Here is a 24,820-nt window from a genome sequence, read left to right on the forward strand (position 1 = left end):
GGCGCACTGTTGGTATATCGCCACCCTCATTTGTGCTTTTTCTCTCTTCTCTTCAAGCATATCCAAGCTCTCGGCCAGAGCTACGCGGTTGGCCTCGTCTCCATACGCCTGTACCCTGAGGGACTCAACCTGCATCTCAACCGGGAGTACGCCCTCGCATCCATAGGCCAAGGAGAATGGGGACTCCCCCGTAGTCGTGCGTGGGGTGGTTCTGTAAGCCCACATCACATTTGGTAGCTCCTCTACCTAGGCTCCCTTCATCTTTTCTAGCTTCACCTTCAAGTTCTTCTTAAGGACCCTGTTTATGGCCTCCACCTGTCCATTGGCCTGTGGGTGTACGACCGCGGAGAAGCTTCTCCTTATGCCCCTTCCCATACAATACTCCTCGAAATCTCCCCCCTCGAACTGGGTACCATTGTCAGAAATAATTTTGTAGGGTACTCCATATCTACAAATAATGAATTTGTTGACGAAAGAAGTGATGTGCTTGGCTGTTATCTTCACGAGGGGTTCTGCTTCTACCCACTTAGTGAAGTAGTCCACTGCTGCCACCGTGTATTTCGCTCCACCCCTGCCTGCAGGGAGAGCGCCGATCAGGTCTATCCCCCAGATAGCGAAGGGCCAGGGGCTGGTCATGCTGATCAGTTCACTTGGGGGTTTCCGAGGGTAGTTAGTCATGCGCATCTTTCTCCATGGAGGGCCAGTAGTATCCTTGTCGCATGGCCTTCCTAGCCGTGGAGGGTCCGCTCTCGTGGTTGCCACATTGTCCCTCGTGTATCTCATGCAACACTTTCAACGCCTCCTCCTCTTCTACACACCGCAGGAGTGGCATTGAGAATCCTCTTTTGTAAAGGACCCCATCTACCAGGGTGTATCTAGCGGCCCTGTACACCAACCTCCGGGACTCGTTTTTGTCTGCAGGCAAGGTTCCTTCCTTCAGGTACCTTTTGATCGGCTCAGTCCATGACTCCCTTGGGACACTAATCATATGCACATCCGCGCCTTCGATGCTGGGTTTGGGTAAGTACTCCACGGGTATCAACTCCAAGATATCACCATCCTTGGTGGACGCCAGCTTCGCAAGTGCATCAGCATGGGTATTCCTTTCTCTGGGGATTTGCTCTATGCTATATGCCACTAACCGTCCTAGATAGCCCTTCACCCTCTCCAAGTAGGCTGCAATCTTGGGTCCCCTCGCCTGGTATTCCCCCTTTACTTGGTACACTACCAGTTGAGAGTCACTGAAGATACGAAGGCGCGTCACTCTCAGCTCCTGGGCCAAACGCAGGCCAGCCAGGAGCGCCTCGTACTCTGCCTCGTTATTGGAGGCCTCAAACCCGAACCGGATCGTGCAATACATTTTGTGTCCCTCGGGCCCAGTCATCATGATGCCCGCTCCGGATCCTCCTTCATTAGACACCCCATCAACATGCAAACTCCATTCCTCTAAACCCCCTCGCTCTTCCTCTATAACAGGCTGCTCCCCTTCTTCATTTCTTCCTCCATTCGGTTGATGGGTGAACTCTACTATAAAGTCCGCCAGCATCTATCCATTGATGGAAGCTCTTGGGGTATACACAATGTCAAATTGACTCAACTCGATCGACCATTTCATCAGCCTCTCTGAGGTCTCAGGTTTATGTAAGACCTGCCTCAAAGGACTATCCATCAGGACTTCAATTGTGTGCGCATGGAAGTAAGGCCTCAACTTCCTCGAAGCCACGACTAACGCATAGGCCAATTTTTCGATCTCCGGATACCGGTTCTCCGCGTCCACCAAACGCTTGCTGATATAGTACACGGGTTGTTGCTGCTTCTTCTCCCCTTTAACCAAGGCTGCGCTGATGGCATGCTCAGACACTGCCAAGTATAGGTACAGCTTCTCGCCTTTCTCCGGTTTTTCCAACAGGGGTGGCTTCCCCAAGTGCTCCTTCAGCTTGACAAATTCGGTGGCTTCCCCAAGTGCTCCTTCAGCTTGACAAATTCTTCTTCGCATTTTTCATCCCAAGCGAACTTTTTGCTCCCTTTGAGGATGTCAAAGAAGGGGAGGCACTTATCGGTGGACCTTGAGATAAATCTATTAAGGGCCACCACCCTTCCCGTTAGGCACTGCACTTCCTTCTTGTTCTTCGGCGGGCTCATCTCTATTAGTGCCTTTATCTTATCAGGATTGATCCCGATGCCTCTGGAATTGACCATGAAGCCCAAGAATTTTCCTGAGGATACACCGAAGGTGCACTTGACGGGATTCAACTTCATTTGGTATTTCCTAAGTGTGTCGAACATCTCACCAAGGTCCTTGTTGAGCTCTGTGGCATTCTTGGTCTTCACTAACATATCATCCACATACACCTCCATGTTCCTCCCTATCTGGTTAGCGAACATCTTATTCACCAACCTCTGATAGGTGGCACCCGCGTTCTTCAACCCGAAGGGCATTACCTTGTAGCAGTAGAGCCCTTTATCTGTAATGAATGACGTGTGCTCTTCATCTGCTGGGTTCATTGGGATCTAGTTGTACCCTAAGTAGGCGTCCATGAAACTCAGTAATTCATGTCATGTCGTCGCATCTACTAGCTGATCTATCCTTGGGAGTGGGAAGCTGTCCTTAGGACAAGCTTTATTCATGTTCGAGAAATCGACGCAGGCCCTCCATTTCCCATTTGGCTTCGGGACGAGTACTGGGTTCGACACCCACACAGGGTAAAAAGACTCACGAATGAACCCGTTGACCTTCAGCTTGTCAACCTCCTCCTTTAACGCTGCGTACCTTTCTGGGTCTAGCGCCCGCCTCTTTTGCCTGATGGGCCTCGCTTCTGGGGAGATATTCAGATGGTGGCACATCACATCGGGGTCTATACCCACCATATCCTCATGACTCCATGCAAACACGTCTAGATTACCCTTCAAAAATCTTATCAACTCCTCATTCACGTCACTTTGCAGGCTTCTCCCTATCTTCAATTTTCTTAACGGTTCCTCCGTCACCGTGACCTCCTCTACTTCCTCCACTGGTTCTGCTCTTGACTCATCCACGACCCGAGGGTCCAGCTCCTGCGGACCCCCCGCGGGCACACGTAGCTCCTCATGTACCACCATAGCCATTGGTTCCCGCGGTTTCACAGGCGCACGGAGTGAGGTATTGCAGCACTCCCTTGCCTCTTTCTGTTCTCCCTTCATACTAGCGACCCCTCCTGGAGTTGGGAACTTGACAACCAAGTGATATATTGAAGTTATGGCTTTCAATTCTCTTAGGGATGGTCTCCCCAATACCGCATTGAAAGTTGATGCACAATCTACTACGACAAAGTTAGCCATGACTGTAGTCTGCCGAGGTTGCTCCCCCATGGTGAGTGCCAATTGGATCATTCCTAGGGGTTGCACTGAGTCCCCCGTGAATCCGTATAGGGATGATTGGCAGGGCTTCAGATGACGAATGCCCAGTCCCATCTTTTCCAAGGCAGGGCGATACAGGATGTCCACCGAACTCCCGTTGTCCACTAGGACTCGATGCAAGCGCATATTTTCCAACTGAGCTGTCAACACCAGCGAATCATTGTGGGGAAAGTGTACCCCCCACGCATCCTCCTTAGTGAATGTTATCAAGTCATTTTCCCCCTTGAAACTTTTCGGGGGTCGCTGTTCCAAACTCATGACGCAGGGGGGCGGACTTCGCCGAGCCTCTCTTGCATATTTATCTCACCCCTTTCGAGAGTCCCCTCCAAATCCTGGACCTCCAAAAATGGTTTGGACCTCCCCCTGTATTTCTGGGGCTCGCCCTTGTGCCTAGGGTGCCGCAGGCTCGTCCTCCGGCTTTGGCCTTTCTCTCCTGACATAACGGCCCAGGTGTCCCCGGTGGATGAGCTCCTCAATTTCTTCCTTCAAATGGATACACTCTGTCGTGGTGTGACCAATGTCCTTGTGGTACTGGCGGTATCTACTGGGGTCCCTTTTGGACCGATCCTTTCTCATTGGTGGGGGCTTTTTGAAGGGAACTCGATCTTCGTTGGTGAGGTAAATATGCTCCCTGGTATCTGTGAGGTTCGTATAGTAAGTATAAGCCGCTTGCCTATGATCATTCCCTCGTTTGGTTTTCCTCTGTTGGTCATCTCTTGATCCATCGTACACCCTTTTCTTCTTTGTTACATTTGACCCGTCGTTAGCTGGGGGCTTCGCGTGGGGCTCCTCCTTTCCTGCCTTTAAGTTGGTGTGGCCATCCTCCACACGGATGTACTTCTGCGCTCTCTCGTAGAAGTCATCTAAGTCGGTGACTTCCCTCTTCAACATGTTGTCCCACAACTTGCTTCCTGGGAGCACTCCGGCTGTAATGGCCATTTTTAACTCTCGGCGAGTTAGGCTCCCCACTTTCGCGGCCTCCATATTGAACCGGTGAATGTAGCTCTTCAGGCTCTCATTCTCCCCTTGCTTCACATTGGCCAGGCTGGTGCCCGGCATTGTTTAGTCCCGCACAGCATGGTGCTGTTGGAGGAATTCGTCAGAGAACTGCTGCCAGGACCTGATTGACCCCGGCCTTAATCTTTTGAACCATTTGTAGGCGGGTCCTTTCAAAGTGACAGCGAAGCAGTGGCATCTGGAACCACTTCCAATCCCTCTTAGTTTCATCAGATCGTTAAACGCATCCAGGTGGTACTTTGGATCCGTATTTCCTTCGTAGGGGGTCATATTTGGTTCCTTAAAGTTGGCAGGGAGCCGAATGGCCTGAATCTCCCTCACAAAGGGCGACTCATGGTCAAACTCTTCCTCAAAGACCTGGCCGCCTGATGTGGTGACGATCTTGCTTCGCAGGCTCCTCATCTCCGTGTCTAGGTCCTGCCTCCTCTTGCTTAGAGTGTCCCTCAAAGCAGACGGGTTAAGATCCGCCTTTCCCTTGCCCTCTCGAGGCGCCACAGGGGGCGTCGTCCCTTTTCCCACCCTTTTTTTATTGAGCTCCTCCCGTAAATCTGAGGGTGCTCTTTTAGAGTTGACCTCACCCTCATTGCGAGGGGCAGCGTTGGTCCTCGGCGCTGGTTTCTGGGCCTGCTTAGGCGGTTCAGGGTGCTCGTGTTGCTTCGCTCGGGGGGTGTTACTGGTTGAGTGTCGGGTTCTCCCATCATCTACCGGTACAGTGGTCTCCACCCCATCCTAGCCCTTCTCCTTCCTCTTAGGCAAGGTCACGCTCGACTTACCCTGCAACAGGCCATTCAGGACCTCTTGCATGTTCTCCAAGGTGGTTCCCAACCTTTGGTTCTTACGGTGGAGCACACGTATTTCCTCTTCATAGAACCGAGATTTCGAACTTGAGCTCACGGAATGGACCCGGGGATGCTTATCATGCCTACGGGTAGAGGGGCCCGGGTCCTGCCGGCTGGAGTTCGGTACCTGCGGTGGTTTTGGGAGAGGGAACTCATTAGCATTTCCCGGTGGTGCTCTTGGAGGACTTTCTCCAGGCGGAGCGGCCGGTGACGAGGCCACTCTATCACCTCCGTGAACCTCAGGGTCCTTCGGGGGCTCCACGTCTCGCGGTGGAGGAGCGTCCTTCATGGAGGCCTTCAGCTGGACTCCGTTCAGGTGAACCTCTACCTCTCGTGGCTCCCTAAGTCGCTTTGAACGTCTTGGCATCTCTTCTTGCCGGAAACAATGGTGGAACAGTAGCTTGAAACTAACGTTCCAACAGACGGCGCCAAACTGTTGACGGTGAGAACTTGTCAACTAAGTTGAGTTGGAAAAAATTATCAAGTAAGGATCGTCAATAACAGAGCTGTAGAAATCTCAGTAATAACTCAAGAACAATGACAGAATAACAATGGAGAAATCAATCTTTCATTCACTCTCAAGCCTTTGCTACAGTAAATTTTCCAACCCCCTTCAGGTGGGGTTAGAGTTCATTTTATAGTAGGCTCTAATGGCCCTGGGTACATGGTGGTCCTGGGGACCAAGTGGTACATAAGTACTCTGTCAAGAGAGTGGCTTCAGAGGTTGTGGTCGTACATCCAGTACAGGGGCAGGTGTCAGGAGGATGCCTCCACTACTTGTCTGTACCCATGTTTGATGAGTGGTGACAGGCATAGTGGCGCAGGTGGTAGTGGTGTCAACTCTGACTCCTGGCCGTAGACATACGGGCCATAACTCTTATTCCAACACTCCCACTGGTACAGGTGTCCGTACTCAACATACAATGTCTTAACGGCCGTACTCAGTACTAGATCGTACAAGTATGTTCCATTCGACTCGTACTGGAGCCTCTAAGCATTGGGGTCTTGAGGTGTAAGGAATGGGACCCTTGGTGCGTGTAATGGTCATGGCGTGAGGTGGGGGTCTCGGGTCCTTGGCACGAGATGCCTGAAGCACCCCGAGGTCACCCACGAGCCTAGGCGATAGGCATATGGCCTTGACGGATGTCTAAGGATGCGTGGCGAGACGCCTTCCTTGTGACCCCCTTGGTGGTGCGGCTCCCTTGGTGCATGGCTTCACTCGCGTGGCCACCAGGTGGCGTGGCTCCTATTCCTTCGCGAGGCCCCCTTGGAAGGCCTATTGATGACGCAGCTCCCTAGCTGCTCACGAGGCCCTCCTCCTCTCGCGTGGCCATGTGCTGGTGTGGTTCGCTCGGGGTGCGAGGCCGAACGTCTGCTGAGGTGCGAGGCTACGGTGCCGGGGCGCGACGCCGAGGGTGCTCAACGAGGCCACGCAGGCTTGGACGCGAGGCGAGGCGCGCATCAGGGGCCTCTCTCGGACGCGAGGCGGGGGCTCGCTCGGACGCGAGGCGGGGGCTCGCTCGGATGCGAGGCGGGGCGCGCATCAGAAGCCTCACTTGGACGCGAGGCGAGGCGCGCATCAGGAGGAGGTGGGGCCTCGCTCAGACGCGAAGCTAAGGCTGCTTCGGACGCGAGGCCGATGCTGCTGGGGTGTGATGTTGGGCACATGGGGCCGTCTCGCGGGGCTTGGTTCTGAGCATGCGAGGCCTGCCAACAAGACTTCCCCCGGGTCACACGAGGCTCCCTTATGCGTCAGGCACCTAGGCACGGGAGGTCACCTGGCGGGGCACAGTCTTAGGCATGCGAGGCCGTTGTGAAAGGGTCGCGCCCCAAGCATCTCGTGGCTCAAGAACGCATGTAGGCCTTTAAGGGACCTCACCACACGACTTGGTTCTTTTATGGGCGCGGAATACTGAGCGTCTACAATGCTTACCATCTCCTTTTTTGAAAGTACCTTTCCAAGAGCATTGAAACCATTAGTAATAGTTGAAAAATGATTATACATACTAGGAATGGTTTCATTTTTCTTCATTTCAAATTTTTCATATTGTGTGACAAGCAAATTGATCTTAGTTTCTTTCATAGAACTAGTGCCTTTATGTAACGACCCAAATTTGCTAATAAGGCTTAAGGGCCTTGATTAGTGTGCCGGGAGGGCATAATGGGAATTATGTGTGATTTAAATGAATTAAATGCATGACTACGTGAAAAATATGCTTATATGATTGTTTGTATATTTGTGATGCATGACTAGGTGTATTAGTATGCATGTAGGCCCTGATGAGGTTAGAAGGGCATTTTCATAATTTTGGCCCGTCGAGGGCATAAATGTTAATAACTATGATAAATTGATAAGACCACATTATTATGTGGATATGTTTTTAATCTGTGATTCAAGACGATCCCGATGAGCGAGTTAGCGGAAAAGTCACGGTGGGGATTTATACCCGGCTCGGGGCGAACCAGGGGGTATTTCTGGGAATGTAGGTAATATATTGGAAATTATTTGATATTGAGGAATATAATTGGTGATTAAGTAGGTATCGGGAAGTAAGCGGTGAATATTAGAGACACTTGAGGAATTAGCGGGAATTGGGGTGAAATGACCAAAACGCTCTAGATGCACTTAAAGGTTTAAAATTAAAAGGGAGGGCATTATGGTCATTTGGCTTGCAAGGGATAGGTATGCTGAGGCTTTATACTTAGTGGGAATTGTAGAAAAAGGTAGAAGGCTGAGGAAAGAAAGAAAAGAAGGAAAAGAAAGAAAAAGAAAAGGGAGAAAACAAAGCAGTTTTCCCAAAGGGTCGATTTGTGGTTCTCTCACCATTTATCTTTAATTTTCTTGGAGTAAAACTCAGAAGGGAGCTAGGTTAAGCTGAGTAACAAGAATACTAAGCTAAGCTTGAAGGGTTGGCAAGGGGTTAGCAGGAACACATCAATACTTGAGGTAAGCCTTTGGAGTTTTCAGTTTCTGGTTTGGCTAGCTTGAATTATGGTGTCTAAGCTGAGTTGATGGGAACTTTAGGGGAGTTCAAGCCTAGGAGCTAGTGAGGAACAAGCTAAGGAGGTCCATAAGTTAACTTGGAATCGAACTTCCATCTAAGGTATAAATTCTAAGCTTTCAGCTTTGGTGTTTTGACTGTGTTTTGCTGAATTATGAAGTCTAGGAGTGACTATGGTGAATTTTGGGATTTGAGGTGCATGTGGTTAGATTTTATGTGGTTATGATGCTTGGGGTGAGTTATACATGTTAGTGAGCTTGATTTTGAGTTTGGTGAAGGTTTGGGGAAGTTTTGGCTAAGTTTGGCTCGAGGAAATAGCAGGAAGGGAAAATGAGGTGTTGCTTGTTTATGACTAGCGCTACAGCGCTAGCCTTTGGGCGCTGTAGCGCTAGGCCAAGCTTGCTGAGGGCATTTTGGTTCTGCTTGTAGTGCTGTAGCGCCCTCCAATGAGCGATGTAGCGCTACCCTATCTTCAAGAAGGGATTTTAGGGTTATTTGCAAGGGTTTTTGACCAAGGGTTCGGGGTTTGATTCCACCACCCTGTTTGGTGGAATTAGGACTTCCCAAGGCTAGGTTATGGACTAAAGGGTTGGTGATGACTTTGGTCTATGTTGTGACTAGGTGCGCGCTAGGGCTTGGGAGGGATCGTGCTTGAGGATTTCATTGAGCAAGCTAGCAAATTCAAAGGTAAGAAAACTTCACCCGGTTATGTGTTTATGATGGGACTAAGTGCTCCCGATATCTGTATAATGTCAAAGATGGTATTACGCCATGGGACATGTGATAAACAGCCTAAGAGAGGCATAATCTATATTTGTGCATAAGGCGCGGCTCGGCCACTGGTAGCCGAGGACAGCTTAACATGCACTGAGCTCGGTTTAAGCGGGCCAGAGTCAGTGGGATAAATAGAGGGTGCGGCCTTTGGGCGTTAACCCTAGTTATCATTGTAAATGGATGATTGATATGAAATGATATGCTTAGTATGTTGAATACTTGATTATTGTGAATGCTTATACAAATGAGGACATGCTTATGTGATATGAGATATTGGATTGTATATTTGATGTTTATGCACTGTTGTTGTGTTTTCTTGCTGGGCCTTGGCTCACGGGTGCTTCGTGGTGCAGGTAAAGGCAAAGGCAAGCTGGACCAATCTTGAGATGGAGAGCTGCGGGGTTGAATGTACATAGCCAGCTATTCGATCGCCATGGACGAGGAGTGGATCAGGACAGGGATTGCCTAACTGTCTGTTTTGCCTTAATATGGCTTACTAATGTATTTGAACGTTATGTCTTTTGTAATGGTCTTTAATTTAGTTGTTTTTCGGGATCCCGTGTAAACAGAAACAGTTTATCTATAAGAAATGCAGTTTTTGAGACCAAAATCATTTAACCCTAGCTCCATTATAGTTCAATAACACGATTTTAAATTGAAAGGCTTGATTAGCACATCTAGCACTTTTATAAACACATAGTGTAACGGTCTTGGCTATCCAGGGCGTTACACTTTATGTGTGACTTCTAGCAATTTTCATATATTATGTGCGGGTGAGGCTTGTTCTACATTTTAAATACATCTCTATCTAATCCACAAATTAATGTATACTTAGCTTTGGCATTCATAGTTAACATATTTTTTTTTATCTTTTTCATCTAAATCCTTATATTATTTTTCTACGTCATTCTCTCCTATAGTTTTCATGGGAACATAGGGTCCTTCACTAACAATGTACCAAAGATCATAACATATGACTTGGAGATATGTTTCCATCCTAATTCTCCAATATGCAAAATCAACACCATTAAAAAATGGTGGCCTAATTGGACTCATGCCCTCTAGCATGTTATTTTGTGAAGTACTTGGAAATGTCATACTCTAGATTGTAAAATCTAACAAAATATAAGAACCTCACTCTGATACCAATTATTAGCCCAAGATTGGCTTCTAAGAAGAGAGGGAATTGGAATTTTAAAGCTATGCGAAAATTTAAAAATCATGCAAATATTAAAATTAGTGCAAATATATAGATAAGCACAAGTAAAATCAATATAGATATTTGAAAGTACAGAGTTAAAGGATAGAAATATCAAACTCTCAATTTTACAAGGTTCAGTGGAGCTAAAGCCACCTACATCCTTGGTCTTCAAAGCTAAACCTAACTTTGAGTTCTATTTTGAGCTAATTTATCGTCTTCTAAATCGTTTACAACTGGAGAATTTTCACCAAGGTCTTACCCAAACCTCTTATAATAGTTTTCACTCAAGGACTTTCTGTTGGGGGTTAGAGGCTTATAACCTCTGTTTTGTATATTACAACTCAAAGCAATAAACACAAGTAATTTAAACTCTAATGGAAGAAGATCACAAAGTACATAAACACAAATAAACTAGTGTAAAGTAGAGATTTCATAATGAGGAACCTTCAAACATAAAATCATAAGTCTATGATTTTATATGAACCACATAATGTTACAAGGTTTGACACAAACGAAGATTTGTTGTCCAAAAATCTCTACCTCTAGCCTCCTCCTTGAGATTGCTTGAAGCTACAATAATGGAATAAGATTGGGATTCACAATCCTTGGATCTTCATACAAATCAAGCTTTCTTGTTGAAGAACTTGGAGAAAACTAGCAATCATGAAAGCTAGAGAGAGATGATCTTTTAGAGAGAGAGAGAGAGGTGAGTGATCAAGTCACCAATTAACTCAAACGAACCATTTAAATAGTATAAGAACCTCATTATACTCAACCAATAAGATTAGAGCATTTTAATTTTGGAGCCAAAACACGTCATTGTACAGATTTGTACGGACAACCTAAGCAACACATTGCCTGGGTCCTTCTTTCAAAGGCGAGCGACTCGTCGCCTCTATCTTCAGTGCCTCTGACATGGAGCTCCAAAACTTGTCTCAAAACATCCCTAAATGCTCCCAAACATTTTGGGTACTCTCATATACTCCAAAGAAACACTTTGGACCCAAAAATATTATTTGCAAATGCCTATACTGAAAGTTAACTCTCACATGTTGACTTTAGTGAAACCGTTATGGTTTTTGCACCTCTTCGTGCCTAACCATTTCCACTATGTATTTATCCAATCATAACACTTTCAACCTTACTCGGATTGTTAAAGTGTCAATCTCACCTATACGAGGTTGTTTACAATACCGGTGCAAACTTCACCTCAATAAAATGAAAGGATCTTTGAATATGTAACGACAAAGCAAATACTCTCTTAGATTATGAAATACAATGTAACAACCTAAAAAGAGATGCAAGCACACTAATGAAAAATAAACACAATTTTGGCTCAAGTGTGTGTAGAAAGTGTTTTTGAAAAGAAGAAGAGTAAGAATGCTTAGAATACATGTAATAGCTTAATACTTTGATATAATACAGATATTGGATATTTATTAAGCTCATAAAATTCTCTTTATATGTGCAAAATAAAAAATAGAGTCATGTATATTCGTTTGAGATATAAAAGAAATTTTCGGTTTTGAAAATTTGGGCACAACTGACGAGCTAGTTAACAGGCAGAGAGGCAATCTTCTATTTTTTCAAACTTTGAACAATTTTAACTCCAATTTTTAAAAACTATTTTTTTTATGATTCAAAGTGCAAAACCCTTTATTAAGTATTATATTATGTATATAAAAAATTTGTTTTGGAAAATACTTATTTTTGTGAAATAACTTGTTGCACAAGTTAGTAAGCCAAATTATTGCTTAAATTCAAAAGCTATGCTTGCAAATCACTTTAACAAGACTAATAAACATATAAGCTATTGATTACACTTAATCTTGAGTGCTTTGGCTCTTTGATGTCATCTTGGAATTCATTTTGATCATCTTGAAGCTTTCATTCCATCTTCTTGATTTGTACTTTTGCTGGATAAACAAGATAAATGCTTTGTTATAAAATAAAAAATAGTTTGTGATATCAATAATCAAATATTGTATATCATCAAAACAAGAGTGATGACGACTTTGAGTCAATAATATTATGGTTGTGTTTTCTTTTAGTATTTACGCTCTTTCTAGTGAGTTCTATCTGATATAGTTTTTAAATTTATCATGTTTCATTTCTAGGTATTTTTTAAGGGGAAATAACTTTTCATTCATCTTTTAAAAGGGACAAAAGCCTACAAGTCATGCAATCACTCAAAGAGCTGTACTGGTCTCACAAAAAAGACAACCAAATTACAGTAAACCACGTCAGTTACAATAGAAGAGCAAATAACCTAAGAACAATACTAACCCAAACAAGGGCAACACAAACACAAACACCGCAATGATAATACATAAGACCGATCAACCCCCCAAAACAAACACCAAGAACAGTGGTTGGCCTTTTAAAAATCTTATAATTAGGCAACATTGCTCCAAATCAAATCAGCATCACCACCCATATGTGAATTGTTCAGGGGAGATATTAGACAAACAAGTATAAGCCAAGGCCCTTAAAGACACTAGATAGGGTGATAAACACCATTATTCCAATTTAAACCATACAAAAACATAAAGAGACCACAAAAAAGCAAACACGAGACTCACAGGCACAATCCAGGATTGCAACACCACCCCAACACTTGATCCACCCATTGCCACTCAAAACCCACGCCCATCAGAGCCAAGAGAGCAAGGGACCAACATCATATCCGATTGCAAACCAGCGACCACGAAAGCCCATCCCACATGACACATGTAACGCCCTAACTCCAGGGACCGCTACAGTGCACATTGCAAACAGTGTTAAACTCGTTAATCGAGTCGTTTCGCCATAAACGTGTAACTAAGTGTGATTAGCGGTTTAGGGATTAAAAACTTTGGTTAAGGTATAACGTTTCACTAGAACGTTTACTGTATACATTGGGATCCCAAAAATATAGTTTCAGAGTTAATTACAAGAAAGTGTTTACAACAGGCCGTTCTAAGCAGCAAAACAGGGTTCAACCCTAGTTCCACTTTCAAACCTCACCTAAGTATTGGTCGAGCAGCTGCATATGTACACGTCATCACCTAAGCTCTCCAACTCAAGGATGGTCCAGCTTTCTTTTGCCTTTACCTGCACCACAGAGCACCCGTGAGCCGAAGCCCAGCAAGAAAACTCATATGCTCATAAACAGTCATATCAAGATATCAAATCATAGCTGGCATGCCTAGCACTCATAGCTCTTTTCAACATGCAAATGAATTCAAACAGATGTTGGGGTATCCAGGATAAGAAGTCCTGACCTTCTGATTGGAGGACTATCAAGTCAAACCTAATCAGATGAGTGTCGCACACTTAAGGTTCTGGTAAACCATACTGAGTGTCCGACAAGCAGGTCACTAATTCAAGTGGAAGGGTGGCTGTTGGGTAAGCCTCTAACCTTCAACAGGTTCTGGTAAACCATGCTGAGTGACCAACAAGCAAGTCACTGGGGCCTCAGTGCCCAAAGCCATGCATATGATGATCAAAATGATCATACAGAGCTCATAGCTCTGATCAGATTAGTGAATATCACTTTGAGGTCCTGGTAAACCATACTGAGTGACTGACAACCAAGTCACTAGGGCCCAGTACCCATAGCCGTGTAACGACACCGTTACCTAGGCTTTCCTGCAATGGCTCTATGTGTCTAGCCTTTGGCTAGATAAACGCTTGTTTATATTCATCGAACTTGAGGTCGGTCTTGCATTAATACTCTTTGAGTCATTCAATGTAGAGGGTCAATTAGATCCAAACGACAAAGCTTTCACTAAACACACTAGGGTTGTCATGACTAGTGAGTTAGCACAACGTGACCAGTGCCTAGTACCGCTATCGAACCTGACTAGTGAGTCACAGCTTCACAGTTGATACTAACACCTTTGCCAAATCTGACTAATGAGTCAACCCTGTGTGACCGGTGCCCAGTACCACTACCGAACCTGACTAATATGTCACAGCTTCACAGTTGATACTAGCACCTTTGCCAAACCTGACTAATTAGTCAGTACCATGCACAAGAAAGCAATGCTATCAATGTGTATAATATGCCAATCATCCAAGAACAGGGCATTCAGCATGCTTACTAAACAGTTGCTAGCATAATTATGATCATGCACAAACACAGAGACTCAAGCTCTGACCAATCTCATATTCATCATTCATGGCATGCCCTAATCACATGTTTCTCGTGCATCACATGCATCGCACTTAATCATCCAGCATGCCTCAATAACAACCATATGCAAATGGGCAAGATTGCCAAGCATTCATTATGCTATCAATGTTCACATTCAACATCCAACATGCATCAATCACAGCCATGCATGTCACATATGGGGTGCAGTTTTCTTACCTTGGGTTCTAGCGAGAATTAATAAAAGAAACGACCTTTGAGAACGATCAGTCCTTTAACAGTCACCTGGTCATAACCAATTATGGGATTCCATCAATAAAATGAATAATAAAAGGTTCCCAAACCAAAACCTAGCCTCCGAGACATCAAACACCACTAAACTGGGTAGTAGGATCGACCCCGAGGCCTAAGGCTTGAATCCCTAAGCCAAAAAGCCACTAAGGGTCGCGGCCCTCCTTGGCCATGCCGCGGCCCGCCCCTCAAACAAAGGCACCCAATACTCTGCATCCTCCAAGGGCCGCGGCCCACCCTGGCCATGCCGCGGCGCAACCCCCAGTTCAGCCAAAACCCCTGTTTTTTTTCCCTCGCGTTTTCTCTTGGAACCAACCCTTCAAACCAAGTTTAAACGCCACTCAAACCTCCAATACAACCCCTAAACTTGATCTATAACACTCCCTTAGCAAAACCCAAGATAAACCCTAATCAAAACTTCCATTAATTCCAACTAACCACCAAGAAATCACAAGCTGAAATTTAACACCAAAATAGAGTATAACCAGACTTTCATGGCTGAGTTTCCTTACCTCAAGCTTGGTTTTCAATCCCCTTCAATGGCTGAATCAAGTCCCTAAGCCCAAACCTTGATTTCCTAGCTTATTCCCTCAAGTTGGCTCTCAAAATTCCAAAGGGAGAAGGAAGAGAAATGGTGCACGGTGAGGGAGAGAGATGAGGATAAAGATGCTCTGTTTTTAAACGATTCTACAACCTTCTAAAACTCAAAAGCTGAAACCAATCCTTAAGGTCAAAATACCATAATGCCCCTAGGCCAATTTAAAAGCTTCTAAGCACTCCCAAGGGTAAATTCGTCATTTCCAACCTATACCGTTAATTATAATTAACGCTCTCCAATTCTCACTAATCTCAACATTCTCAAGTGCCAATAAATCATACCCCATTACCCTTTAATTCCCGGTAATGTTCTAATCATCAAATAGCCCCGAGACTCACCCCGAGCCTCGAACTTAATCCCGTTATGACTAGACCGAAAACTTGCATCTCATGATCGTCTCATGTCGAATGGCTCGAACCAATCCACATATAATGTGGTAAAATTATAACTCACCCATATGCATAAAATTACACAATCACGCCCCCAACGACCAAATTACCAAAATGCCCTTGCAATTAAAATATGAGCCCATATGCATGCATTCACCATCATATAATAATATAATTCACATAAACATGCATATAGTCATTAGATATCATAATAAATCAATTATGGCCCTCCCGGCCTCCTAATCAAGGTCCTAAACCTTATTAGGAAATTTGGGGCATTACAACACACACCCCAAACAAAGCCAAGGAGACAAAGCACCCCCGCACCTAATAGATCAGGCAACAAACTCCCCCCCCCCCCCCCCCTATGAAGTATTAGAACCCATTGCCCACGCCGACCACTTTCAGACCCTCCAAGCGTCGCCAAAAGGAAGGAGCCAATGACAGGCAACACCCCCATACAATCGTGCACCCCAAAACAACCACCACTATCATCCCCTCTCAGCTAGAGTGGAGCAAGGCACACACCAGTATAGGCGCCAGCCATTCTAGGTGAGAGAAGAAGTATCAAAGAAGAAATGGCCTAGGACGGCTAGAGTTTCAAAAGAGAGATGACATATATTTTCCAAGTATATCTCTACAACATGTTGCATGCACTTAAAGTTGATAACTACGTTTTATGGTTGGAAAAATTAGCTCTTGAACTTTGTTATCAATGGACCTAGTTGATTAGATTTTTGCTTTTAACTTGTAGCTTTCTAGAAAGCACCAAAAAGCTTATGGGACTAACTTTATCTAAAAGTGATTTTTTAGAGCTAAAAGTCAAAACAGTATTGGAAACCAACCATTTTAAAAAACACTTTTACCACTTCAAAAGGTAAAAATTAGCTTTTTAGAAGCCTAACCAACCAGCTCAAATGTTTTATTTCAAGGAAATGGTCTGTTGTAAAAAATTGCCTTATTATAATTTTTGTACCGTTTTAGTCCCAAAATAATATGCTGCGATTTTCAGGCAGCGGAACCTGACTGAGTTCTCGTAGCTTTAAACCTCAAACTGCTTCATTCAAGCTAAGCTGAAGCTCCCCAGTAAAAAAAAAATAGAAAAGCTAAGCTAAAGCTTCTCCTTCCTCAAATCGGTGTCATGTCTTCTGGGAAGGTTTTCAAAGCCTTGAGGAAACTTTCGTCTTCGGAAGCCGACCCAGAAATCGCCCGAAAAATATCTATGACCCTCAACAGCGCACGTCTCGAATCCCTCAAAAACGACCCATCTCTTCTGTCCAATCTCAATTCTCGTGTAACTCACCTTGTACTCTCTAATTCAGGTGTGTCACTTGGTTCTTGCATGAGTTTCTTCAACTTTCTCCGAACAAGCCAATCTTTTGCTTCGCAAAGACCCGATCTTCAAGCCCATGTCACTCTCATTTACAGGCTATTCCAAGCTCGGAAGTTTGACACAATGAAGAACTTGATGAACGGTATCGTCAATGATGAAAGTCTTCGTTGCCCATTAACGAGTATGGTGGCTTTGATTGAGGGTGGGAGTGAGAAGAAGCCCAAGTTTGTTAAGAAATTTTGTGATATGATGTTTGTGGTTTATGTGAATAATGATATGTTTGAAGAGGCTTTAGGGGTTTTTAATTATGCGTATGAGAATGGGTTTGAGATTGAGGAAAGGTCCTGCTTTGCTCTTTTGGTTGCTTTGAAGAAATCACATAAGGTGGACTTGTGTTTAGCGTTCTTTGATCGGATGGTTAAGAAAGGAGTTGAAGTTACAGTTCATTCTTTGACTATTGTGATTAATGGGTTGTGTAAGATAGGTGAGTTTCAAAAGGCAAAGGCTTTAATGGATGAATTGGGTGGTAGAGGGGTTAAAGCCAACGTTTTCACTTACAATGGTTTTATAGATGCTTATATTGAAAGAAAGAAATTTGAGGGTGTTAATGAGATTTTGAGCTTGATGGAAAGAGAGAATGTGAGTTATAATGCTGTGACTTACACACTTTTGATAGAATGGTGTGGTAGCTGTGGCAAGATTGAAAAAGCAGGGCAACTGTTTGATGAAATGCTCGAGAGAGGGATAGAGCCAGATATTTATGTTTACACTGCACTAATCAAATGGAGCTGTAGACTTGGAAATTTGAAAAGGGCATTCTCATTGTTTGATGCATTAACTCTGAGAGGCCTTAAACCGAATACTCACACTTATGGGGCTCTGATTACTGGTGTGTGTAAGGCAGGGCAGATGGAGGCAGCAGAGATTTTGCTAAGTGAGATGCAAAGCAAAGAAATTGATGCAAACCAAATAATATATAACACACTGGTAAATGGTTTTTGCAGAAGAGGGTTGATAGATGAAGCTATGAAAGTGAAAGATGACATGGAACAGAAATGTTTAAAGATAGACATTTTTACGTACACAAGTATTGCTAATGGACTACATAGACTAAACCGAAATGAGGAAGCAAAGAGTTTATTGTTTGCCATGGCAGATCAGGGTGTGCCCCATAGTGTTGTGAGTTTCACTACTTTGATTGACATATACTGCAAGGAAGGGAACTTTGCCGAGGCAGAGCGTGTATTCGAAGAGATGGAAAAGAAGGGAGATAAGCCTAATACTGTTACGTACAATGCCCTCATTGACGGGTTTAGTAAAAAAGGAAAGATGGAAGAAGCGTATAAGCTAAAAGAAGATATGGAAGCCAATGGGATGACCCCGGATTCATATACATACACTTCACTTATTCATGGAGAATGCATTTTGGGAAAAACAGACAAGGCGCTCGAACTGTTTAATGAAATGTCTCGGACGGGTTTAATTCAGAATGTTGTTACTTACACAGCTATAATTTCTGGTTTGTCTAAGGATGGGAGAAGAGATGAAGCCTTTAGATTGTATGATGAGATGAAACAAGCAGGCCTTACACCTGATGACAGAGTATATACTTCGCTTGTGAGCAGTCTTCACACGGCGGAATCATAGCTATAAAGGATCTTCACTTAATATAGGGATCTATTTATCTAAAGCCACCTTGTGCTATCAAACTTTCAAAGATCACTAAGTAAAAACTTGGTTTGTTAAGGTGAAGAATCATATGTTTGAGACAGTTCTCTTCGAGGAAAGGAATTTAGTTGGTGCGCGGCCAAAGTTCAGTTCACTATTTGATTTGCCGCAATGAATTTATTTGTAACTCTATACAATTGAGCAAAATAAGTGTAAACAGTAGAAAGATAAGAATTTCCCTCCATCTCTCTACCATTGTGAATTCATCATCTTTAACAGCCTTATATATGAAAGATGAATTTCATAGTAATAAAACACTAAAAAATGTTAGCTTGATATATGAAATTGCAAAATATACATTAACAAGTAGAATATTCACCTTTTAAGTTACACAAAAAGACTGTAATCTTATATTGGAAGAATTCAAAGTGTAAAGGTAGGCCTCAGTTTGGATTCCCTGCTTGTCTGAACTCTGAAACCACAATTAGCTGTACATTTTTGGAAGCTTGGCTGCTGAATTCCATTTTACAACTCAAACTAGTAAATCAGCGTATGCATCAAGATCATGGCTGACAAGGCACTGCTTGAGCTTGTAGAGTGCTCGGCTCTCTAGTTGTCGCACCCTCTCCTTGGACAAACCATGCATGTTACCAATCTCTGACAGTGATTTTCGTGTGGCACCACCAATACCAAATCTTAGCCGAATTATCTGCTGCTCTCTAACATTAAGACTTCTTAGGAGACCATGAAGGTGCCGTCTCATCATCTGCTTCGACACACTCACATCTGGGATCTCAGTTCCTGCGTCCGCTGTAATTTCCTGCAATTACAATACAGAGAAAATATTGTTTGATGGAGTAGAGAACTTCAGCTTTATTCTAACGGGAAACTGTCAACTGTCTTTATATTTCAAAATGCTTATTCAATATCAGATATAAATCAGAATTCAACGTTTTACCTGGAATGTGGTTTTCTGGTCTGCCCACACAGGTTGTTGCAATGAAAGTGGCGTTCTTGTGATGTATAGAAGTTTCTGCAACCTTTCTACAGTAATTCCAGCATGTCTTGCTAGCTCTTCTTTGGATGGACTGTGATTTCCTACCTCAATGCATGATCTTTTTGCTTCAGATACCTTGCCAAGCAAGGTATACACGTTCTCCTGCATATAATTCCTTGTTATTTTTCTGTCTCGGGCCATAAATTCATGCCTCACAAAGATTAAGAGATAATAGATTTAGATCTTTAGAGTATTTGTTCTTCACCAAATAATAGAACCCACAAGCATTGTTTCTCTACCACAGTAACAAATTTTGCAAACATTTAATGAGTATCAAAATTCAAATAACCATCCAAAAACAAAAACTTCATTCTCAACGTTGATAACTTTATGGTTTCAAAAACTTCATATTTTTTCCCTAGTTCCATTTAGAAATAGAAAATTTGTAGAGGGATAAGATCAATAAGCTGAAACGAAAAAAGTCAAATTTCGAAAGGAAATCAAGCTCATCCACACATATCTGATCAAAAGGACAAAGCTAAATAATGGAAATTTTCATTACAGGTAGACGAATAGTCCTGGAATGTTGAAATATGGCCTTCCTAATTGATTGCCTTATCCACCAATATGCATAACTAGCAAATCGGCAACCAACTTGCGGTTTGAATTTCTCAACACTTTTCATAAGGCCCTTACTTCCCTCCTGCAAGAATATTTAAATATATATATATATTAGCGCCTTCTTTTGCAGATTATACATAGTAGCTTATATTTATATATTGCATACAAACAAACTAGGCATATTTCATTTCTTCTCACAGATTGTTAATCAGCAGTAAAGATAGGCAGGTTATGAATTGTCAATATGCGATTAACCACTCACATAGAGAGGTTTGTGAAGCTTATCTAGTCTTTTCTAATGAATTTGAGTGCTTATGTACTAACTCAGACTAAAGACATACTCCAAACTTAATGCGTTGACATTACCTGCATCAAGTCTTGAAGGCCAACACCACGTCCTTGATACTGTTTAGCAATGTGAACAACCATACGTAAATTTGAACAGATCAATCTTTCCCGGCTGCTGGTACCAGAGCAAATTTGTGTCCGCAAGATCCTATAATGAATTCCAACTGCTTCTGCCCATTCAACCAAAGTTGGCTCACGGCCAAACTCGGATTGAAGTCTGTGTTTGACTTGTTCTAATTTCATTAAATCCTGTTGCATAATTTATGTTAGGATTATATAACAGTCTACACATACCATTATTCAGAAATAGTCTTCCTTCGGAGATTGACCTGTACTTGAGCAATCAATTCAAACTCTTCTTCAAAAGTCAAAAGTTGTTTTGTTTCAGAGCTTGCCAAGAACAATCGAAGGGGGTCATCAGAATCAAAGCCTGAGTTTTTCCGAACATCTGCACTTCTTGGACTATGGTCCTCACAAAACAGAATTTTTGACTTGGGTACATTCCGCTTCTTAGACCGCCTCTCTACAAGTCTTGTAGACCTCACAGTTTTGTCCCCCTTGCCTGCCAAACTTGCGGACCCCAGATATAAAACAAGTTTCAGGCATCATTTTCCAAATCGAGCGTCTTCCATGAAAGGGGAAAATAAATAATAGTAAACCAAGCCAGCACATAAACTAACCTCAGAGAAACCATTTCATCAGAATCAGCTCCAACCAATTTGGAGTCTTCAACTAACGATGCTGCTTCTTTTGAAGCTTCCAAAGCTTTCTTGGCTAGTGCAATTGCATCACAGAGTCCAACATTCACATTCTTCTTGCTACCAGCTGTTGTAGGCTCCATTGTCAATGATGCAGATGAATTAGTCTTCATTTGTAAGGAGGGAAATCTGCAATGGGGAATGAACTCATAAGCACTGTACAACAATGAAAATCAGAAATGAAAGGCCATCCCAAAGATTTGATGCTAGTATTAGAGAAAAATAGTTAATCTCACACGTGCCAAAAACTGGGCCAGTGGATTGATGGGTGCTCAAATTCCGATTTTAGTCTGTCAGTGTCTGCATTGCTTTTATCTTCATGAACCAAGGTCCCGGACTCTTTCATCCTCCTGTCTATCATTCCCTTTTAATGAACAGAAACATGCAAACAATAGTACATGAATCAGAAGTTTCAATAGAATGAAGCAAATAATGCATATAACTCAAATTCTTATGAAGTAAGCAAAGTGTATTAAACCCACATGAAACAAACCTGGGATGTTTTCTCTTCCTTGGTTAAACGCAACATAGGCCTCAATTCATCACGCTGCTCTTGTAAAAGAACCGAGGCAGAAAACCGTTGAGCAATTGAAGTAGTTGGTACTGAAGTAACCGCGGGCGCTATGTGTTCATGAAACATTAAGAACCCAATCAACACACAAAAAAAATGTTTACAAACAGCCTAAAAAAGTACCAGAACATGAGTTGCTTTAGATTAGCCCAACTAAATATTAGAACATTGGAACCAATTTCATTCAAAAGCTCAAGGAATTTAACTAATACCCAATACCCTACCTTGTAAAAACCACGTCACAAAACTACAGACTACCTCCTATCCATTTCCTCACTAAGTTCACTATAAATTTCAGAGAAGTTACTTAGAAAAAACTATAACAGGCATATAAACAAAACAACCAACCAGAACTGAAAAGGTATGAAATTTACAAGCATGGCGTTACCTGAAGTTGAAGCAGAAGCAGAGGAAGAAGAAGAATGATTATTCCTGAGATGGGTTCTTGGAGGAAAGGACGGCGGTGAAGAAAGCAAGTTCCTTCCGACCTCCATTACTTCAAGTCTTACTGAAACAAAAACTAGTATATAATACAGTAATAATACAAATATAGTGTGGTTTTGTGTTCTTAACAACGACGGGTTTTGTATGTCTACTCTGCATTTAGCTTTGCTTTCTTCTTCTCAAAACAGCATTGGCCGAACAATTTACACCTCAAGATAAGTACACCCCATTTCTGAAGAGGATCAGATATGTATGTTATGTAATCCTATTATTCCTCTTCTTCTCCTACTATGTCTGATTTTTTTTCTATTTTTGTTTTTGTTATCTATATTATATGGACCTCGGCCCACAATTTGGGCTGGTCCTTAGCTAAGTCAGCCCATCCAAAGATTAATCGGCTTGGGCCTTCCGTAAGTGTACCTCACTTTGGCCCATTAGGAATGACGATAAATACGATATTTGACTCACAACTAGGGGTGAATATTTTACCCCCACAACCCACCCGACTCGCAACCCGAAAACTCAATTTTGACAAAACCTATTACTTTCGGGTCAGATTAGTTGCAAACTTGAGTATGTTCGGGTCGGATTCGAGTGTGGTAAATACAAATACACGGGTTATAAACCCAAACCCGAAAAAATAAAAAATAAATTTTTTTAATTTTAATTCAAATTTGATGACAAAAAAACCTTAACCCCCTACTCTTTCAAATAAATTTACCAATGTTCAATTTGTAAAAAATCAATTAAACCAAATTAACAACAAAGTTGAAAAAAAAAATATGTGAAAAGTAAAAAAAAATAAAAAAGTGTCAAAAAATTGGTATTTTTGAAATTTTTTTACCAGAGCCCATTTTCGACCCAAAACTTATTTTCGGCTCAATCCCACCCGAAACCCGAAATTACCAAAAAAACAAAAAAAATTAGAGCGGGTTCACTACCACATTTTCCAACCCAAAACCCACAAAACCTGAACTCAATGCTTCCGAAACTCAAAAATTTGACATGTGTGCACCCTACTCACAACTCCAGTTGTATTCAAAATCTCAGTGCCCCTCAGACAGAGTCAGACAAAAATGAAGACAACTTACTCAATCTAGGTTGTTTTTCATTGCGTATAAGCATTTACCTTTCTCTTTTTGGTAGAATTACCTTACATGTATTAGTAAAATATTAAAAAAAATTACTTTTTTTTAAGGAAAATTTAAACATTTTAACACAATATAATAACCTATTACATGAATTACATAACACCTATTTACAATTAATAATAGGTTTTTTTTTAAAAAAATAACAATAATAACTTACTATTTAAATCTAAATCAATTTCTACATATGTAACGTCCTGGATAGGCAAGACTGTTACATTGTGTGTTTATAAAGGTGCAAGACTTGCTAATCAAGTTATTTGGTTAAAAAAGTGTTACTGAAACTATAATTGAACTATGGTTAAAAGATTTCGGTCACAAAAGTTACATTTTCTATAATCAAACATTCTTGTACATGGGATCCCAAGTAGCACCCGTGAGCCAAGACCCAGCAAGAAAACACAATAACAGAGCATAATCAACAATCAAACAATCAGATGACTCATACAGTATAACCATATACTCAACAATCCAAACCATTCACATAACCAGGCATTCAACATACTAAGCTCATCAATTCACATTAATAACCAATTCACATATAATAACCAGGGTCGACACCCTTAGGTTGCATCCCCTAATCATCCCACTGACTCCGGCCCGCTTAAACCGAGCTTAGTGAATATTAAGCTATCCTCAGCTACCAGTGGCCGAGCCACGCCATGTGCACAAATATTGATTCTGGAACTCTTAGGTCGTTTATCATATGTCCCATGGCATAATACCATCTATGACATCATACAAATATAGGGAGCTCTTAGTCCCAACATAATCACATATCCGGGTGCAGTTTTCTTACCTTTGTTTTCGCTAGCTTTGTTCAATGAAATCAGCCCTCAAGCACGATCCCGTCCGAGCCCTACCATACACCTAGTCACAGCCACAAATTAGAACCATACCAAACTTCAATTCCAAAACCTAGCCTCGGGACCAATCCCGAGCCCTCGGGAAGCCCTAATTCCACCAAACGGGGTAGTGGAATCAAACCCCGAGCCCCCGGGCAAAAACCCTAAGAAATAACCCAAAATTCTTCTTCTGGATACAGGGTAGCGCTACAAAGAGGGCGCTATAGCGCCAAAAGCAGAGCCAAAAAGCTCCCAGACCACTAGGCCTAGCGCTACAGCACTAGTCACAGCATAACCAAACTCTGGTTTTCTTCCTTCGATTTTCCCCATGCCAAACCTCTACAAAATCCTTCCAAGCTTCAACCAAACACCAAAACAAGCCTACCATCATCTATAACTCACCCCAAATGACCCAATCATATAAAACTTAAGCACATTGTAACGA

At 42.7% G+C, this 24,820-nt stretch overlaps 2 protein-coding genes across 2 annotated transcripts; one reads left to right on the forward strand and one right to left on the reverse strand.

Moving 5' to 3' along the window:
* Nucleotides 1–16,559: 16,559 nt before the first annotated feature.
* On the forward strand, nucleotides 16,560–18,887 carry LOC133831115 (pentatricopeptide repeat-containing protein At2g32630). The gene has a single exon (XM_062261280.1). It carries the CDS (start codon nucleotides 16,784–16,786, stop codon nucleotides 18,620–18,622), a length of 1,839 nt encoding a protein of 612 aa, XP_062117264.1. The 5' UTR covers nucleotides 16,560–16,783; the 3' UTR covers nucleotides 18,623–18,887.
* Nucleotides 18,888–18,953: 66 nt separating this feature from the next.
* Nucleotides 18,954–22,668, reverse strand: LOC133831116 (RNA polymerase sigma factor sigF, chloroplastic). The gene is made up of 9 exons (XM_062261281.1): nucleotides 22,327–22,668; nucleotides 21,861–21,988; nucleotides 21,604–21,731; nucleotides 21,290–21,496; nucleotides 20,939–21,179; nucleotides 20,628–20,858; nucleotides 20,203–20,343; nucleotides 19,602–19,802; nucleotides 18,954–19,463 (listed from the first exon to the last, which is right to left on the reverse strand). The coding sequence occupies exons 1-9, from the start codon at nucleotides 22,430–22,432 to the stop codon at nucleotides 19,176–19,178; spliced, it is 1,671 nt and encodes a 556-aa protein (XP_062117265.1). The 5' UTR covers nucleotides 22,433–22,668; the 3' UTR covers nucleotides 18,954–19,175.
* Between the last annotated feature and the right edge of the window lie 2,152 nt (nucleotides 22,669–24,820).

Source organism: Humulus lupulus, chromosome 4 (genome assembly GCF_963169125.1).
Source record: "Humulus lupulus chromosome 4, drHumLupu1.1, whole genome shotgun sequence".
NCBI lineage: Eukaryota > Viridiplantae > Streptophyta > Magnoliopsida > Rosales > Cannabaceae > Humulus > Humulus lupulus.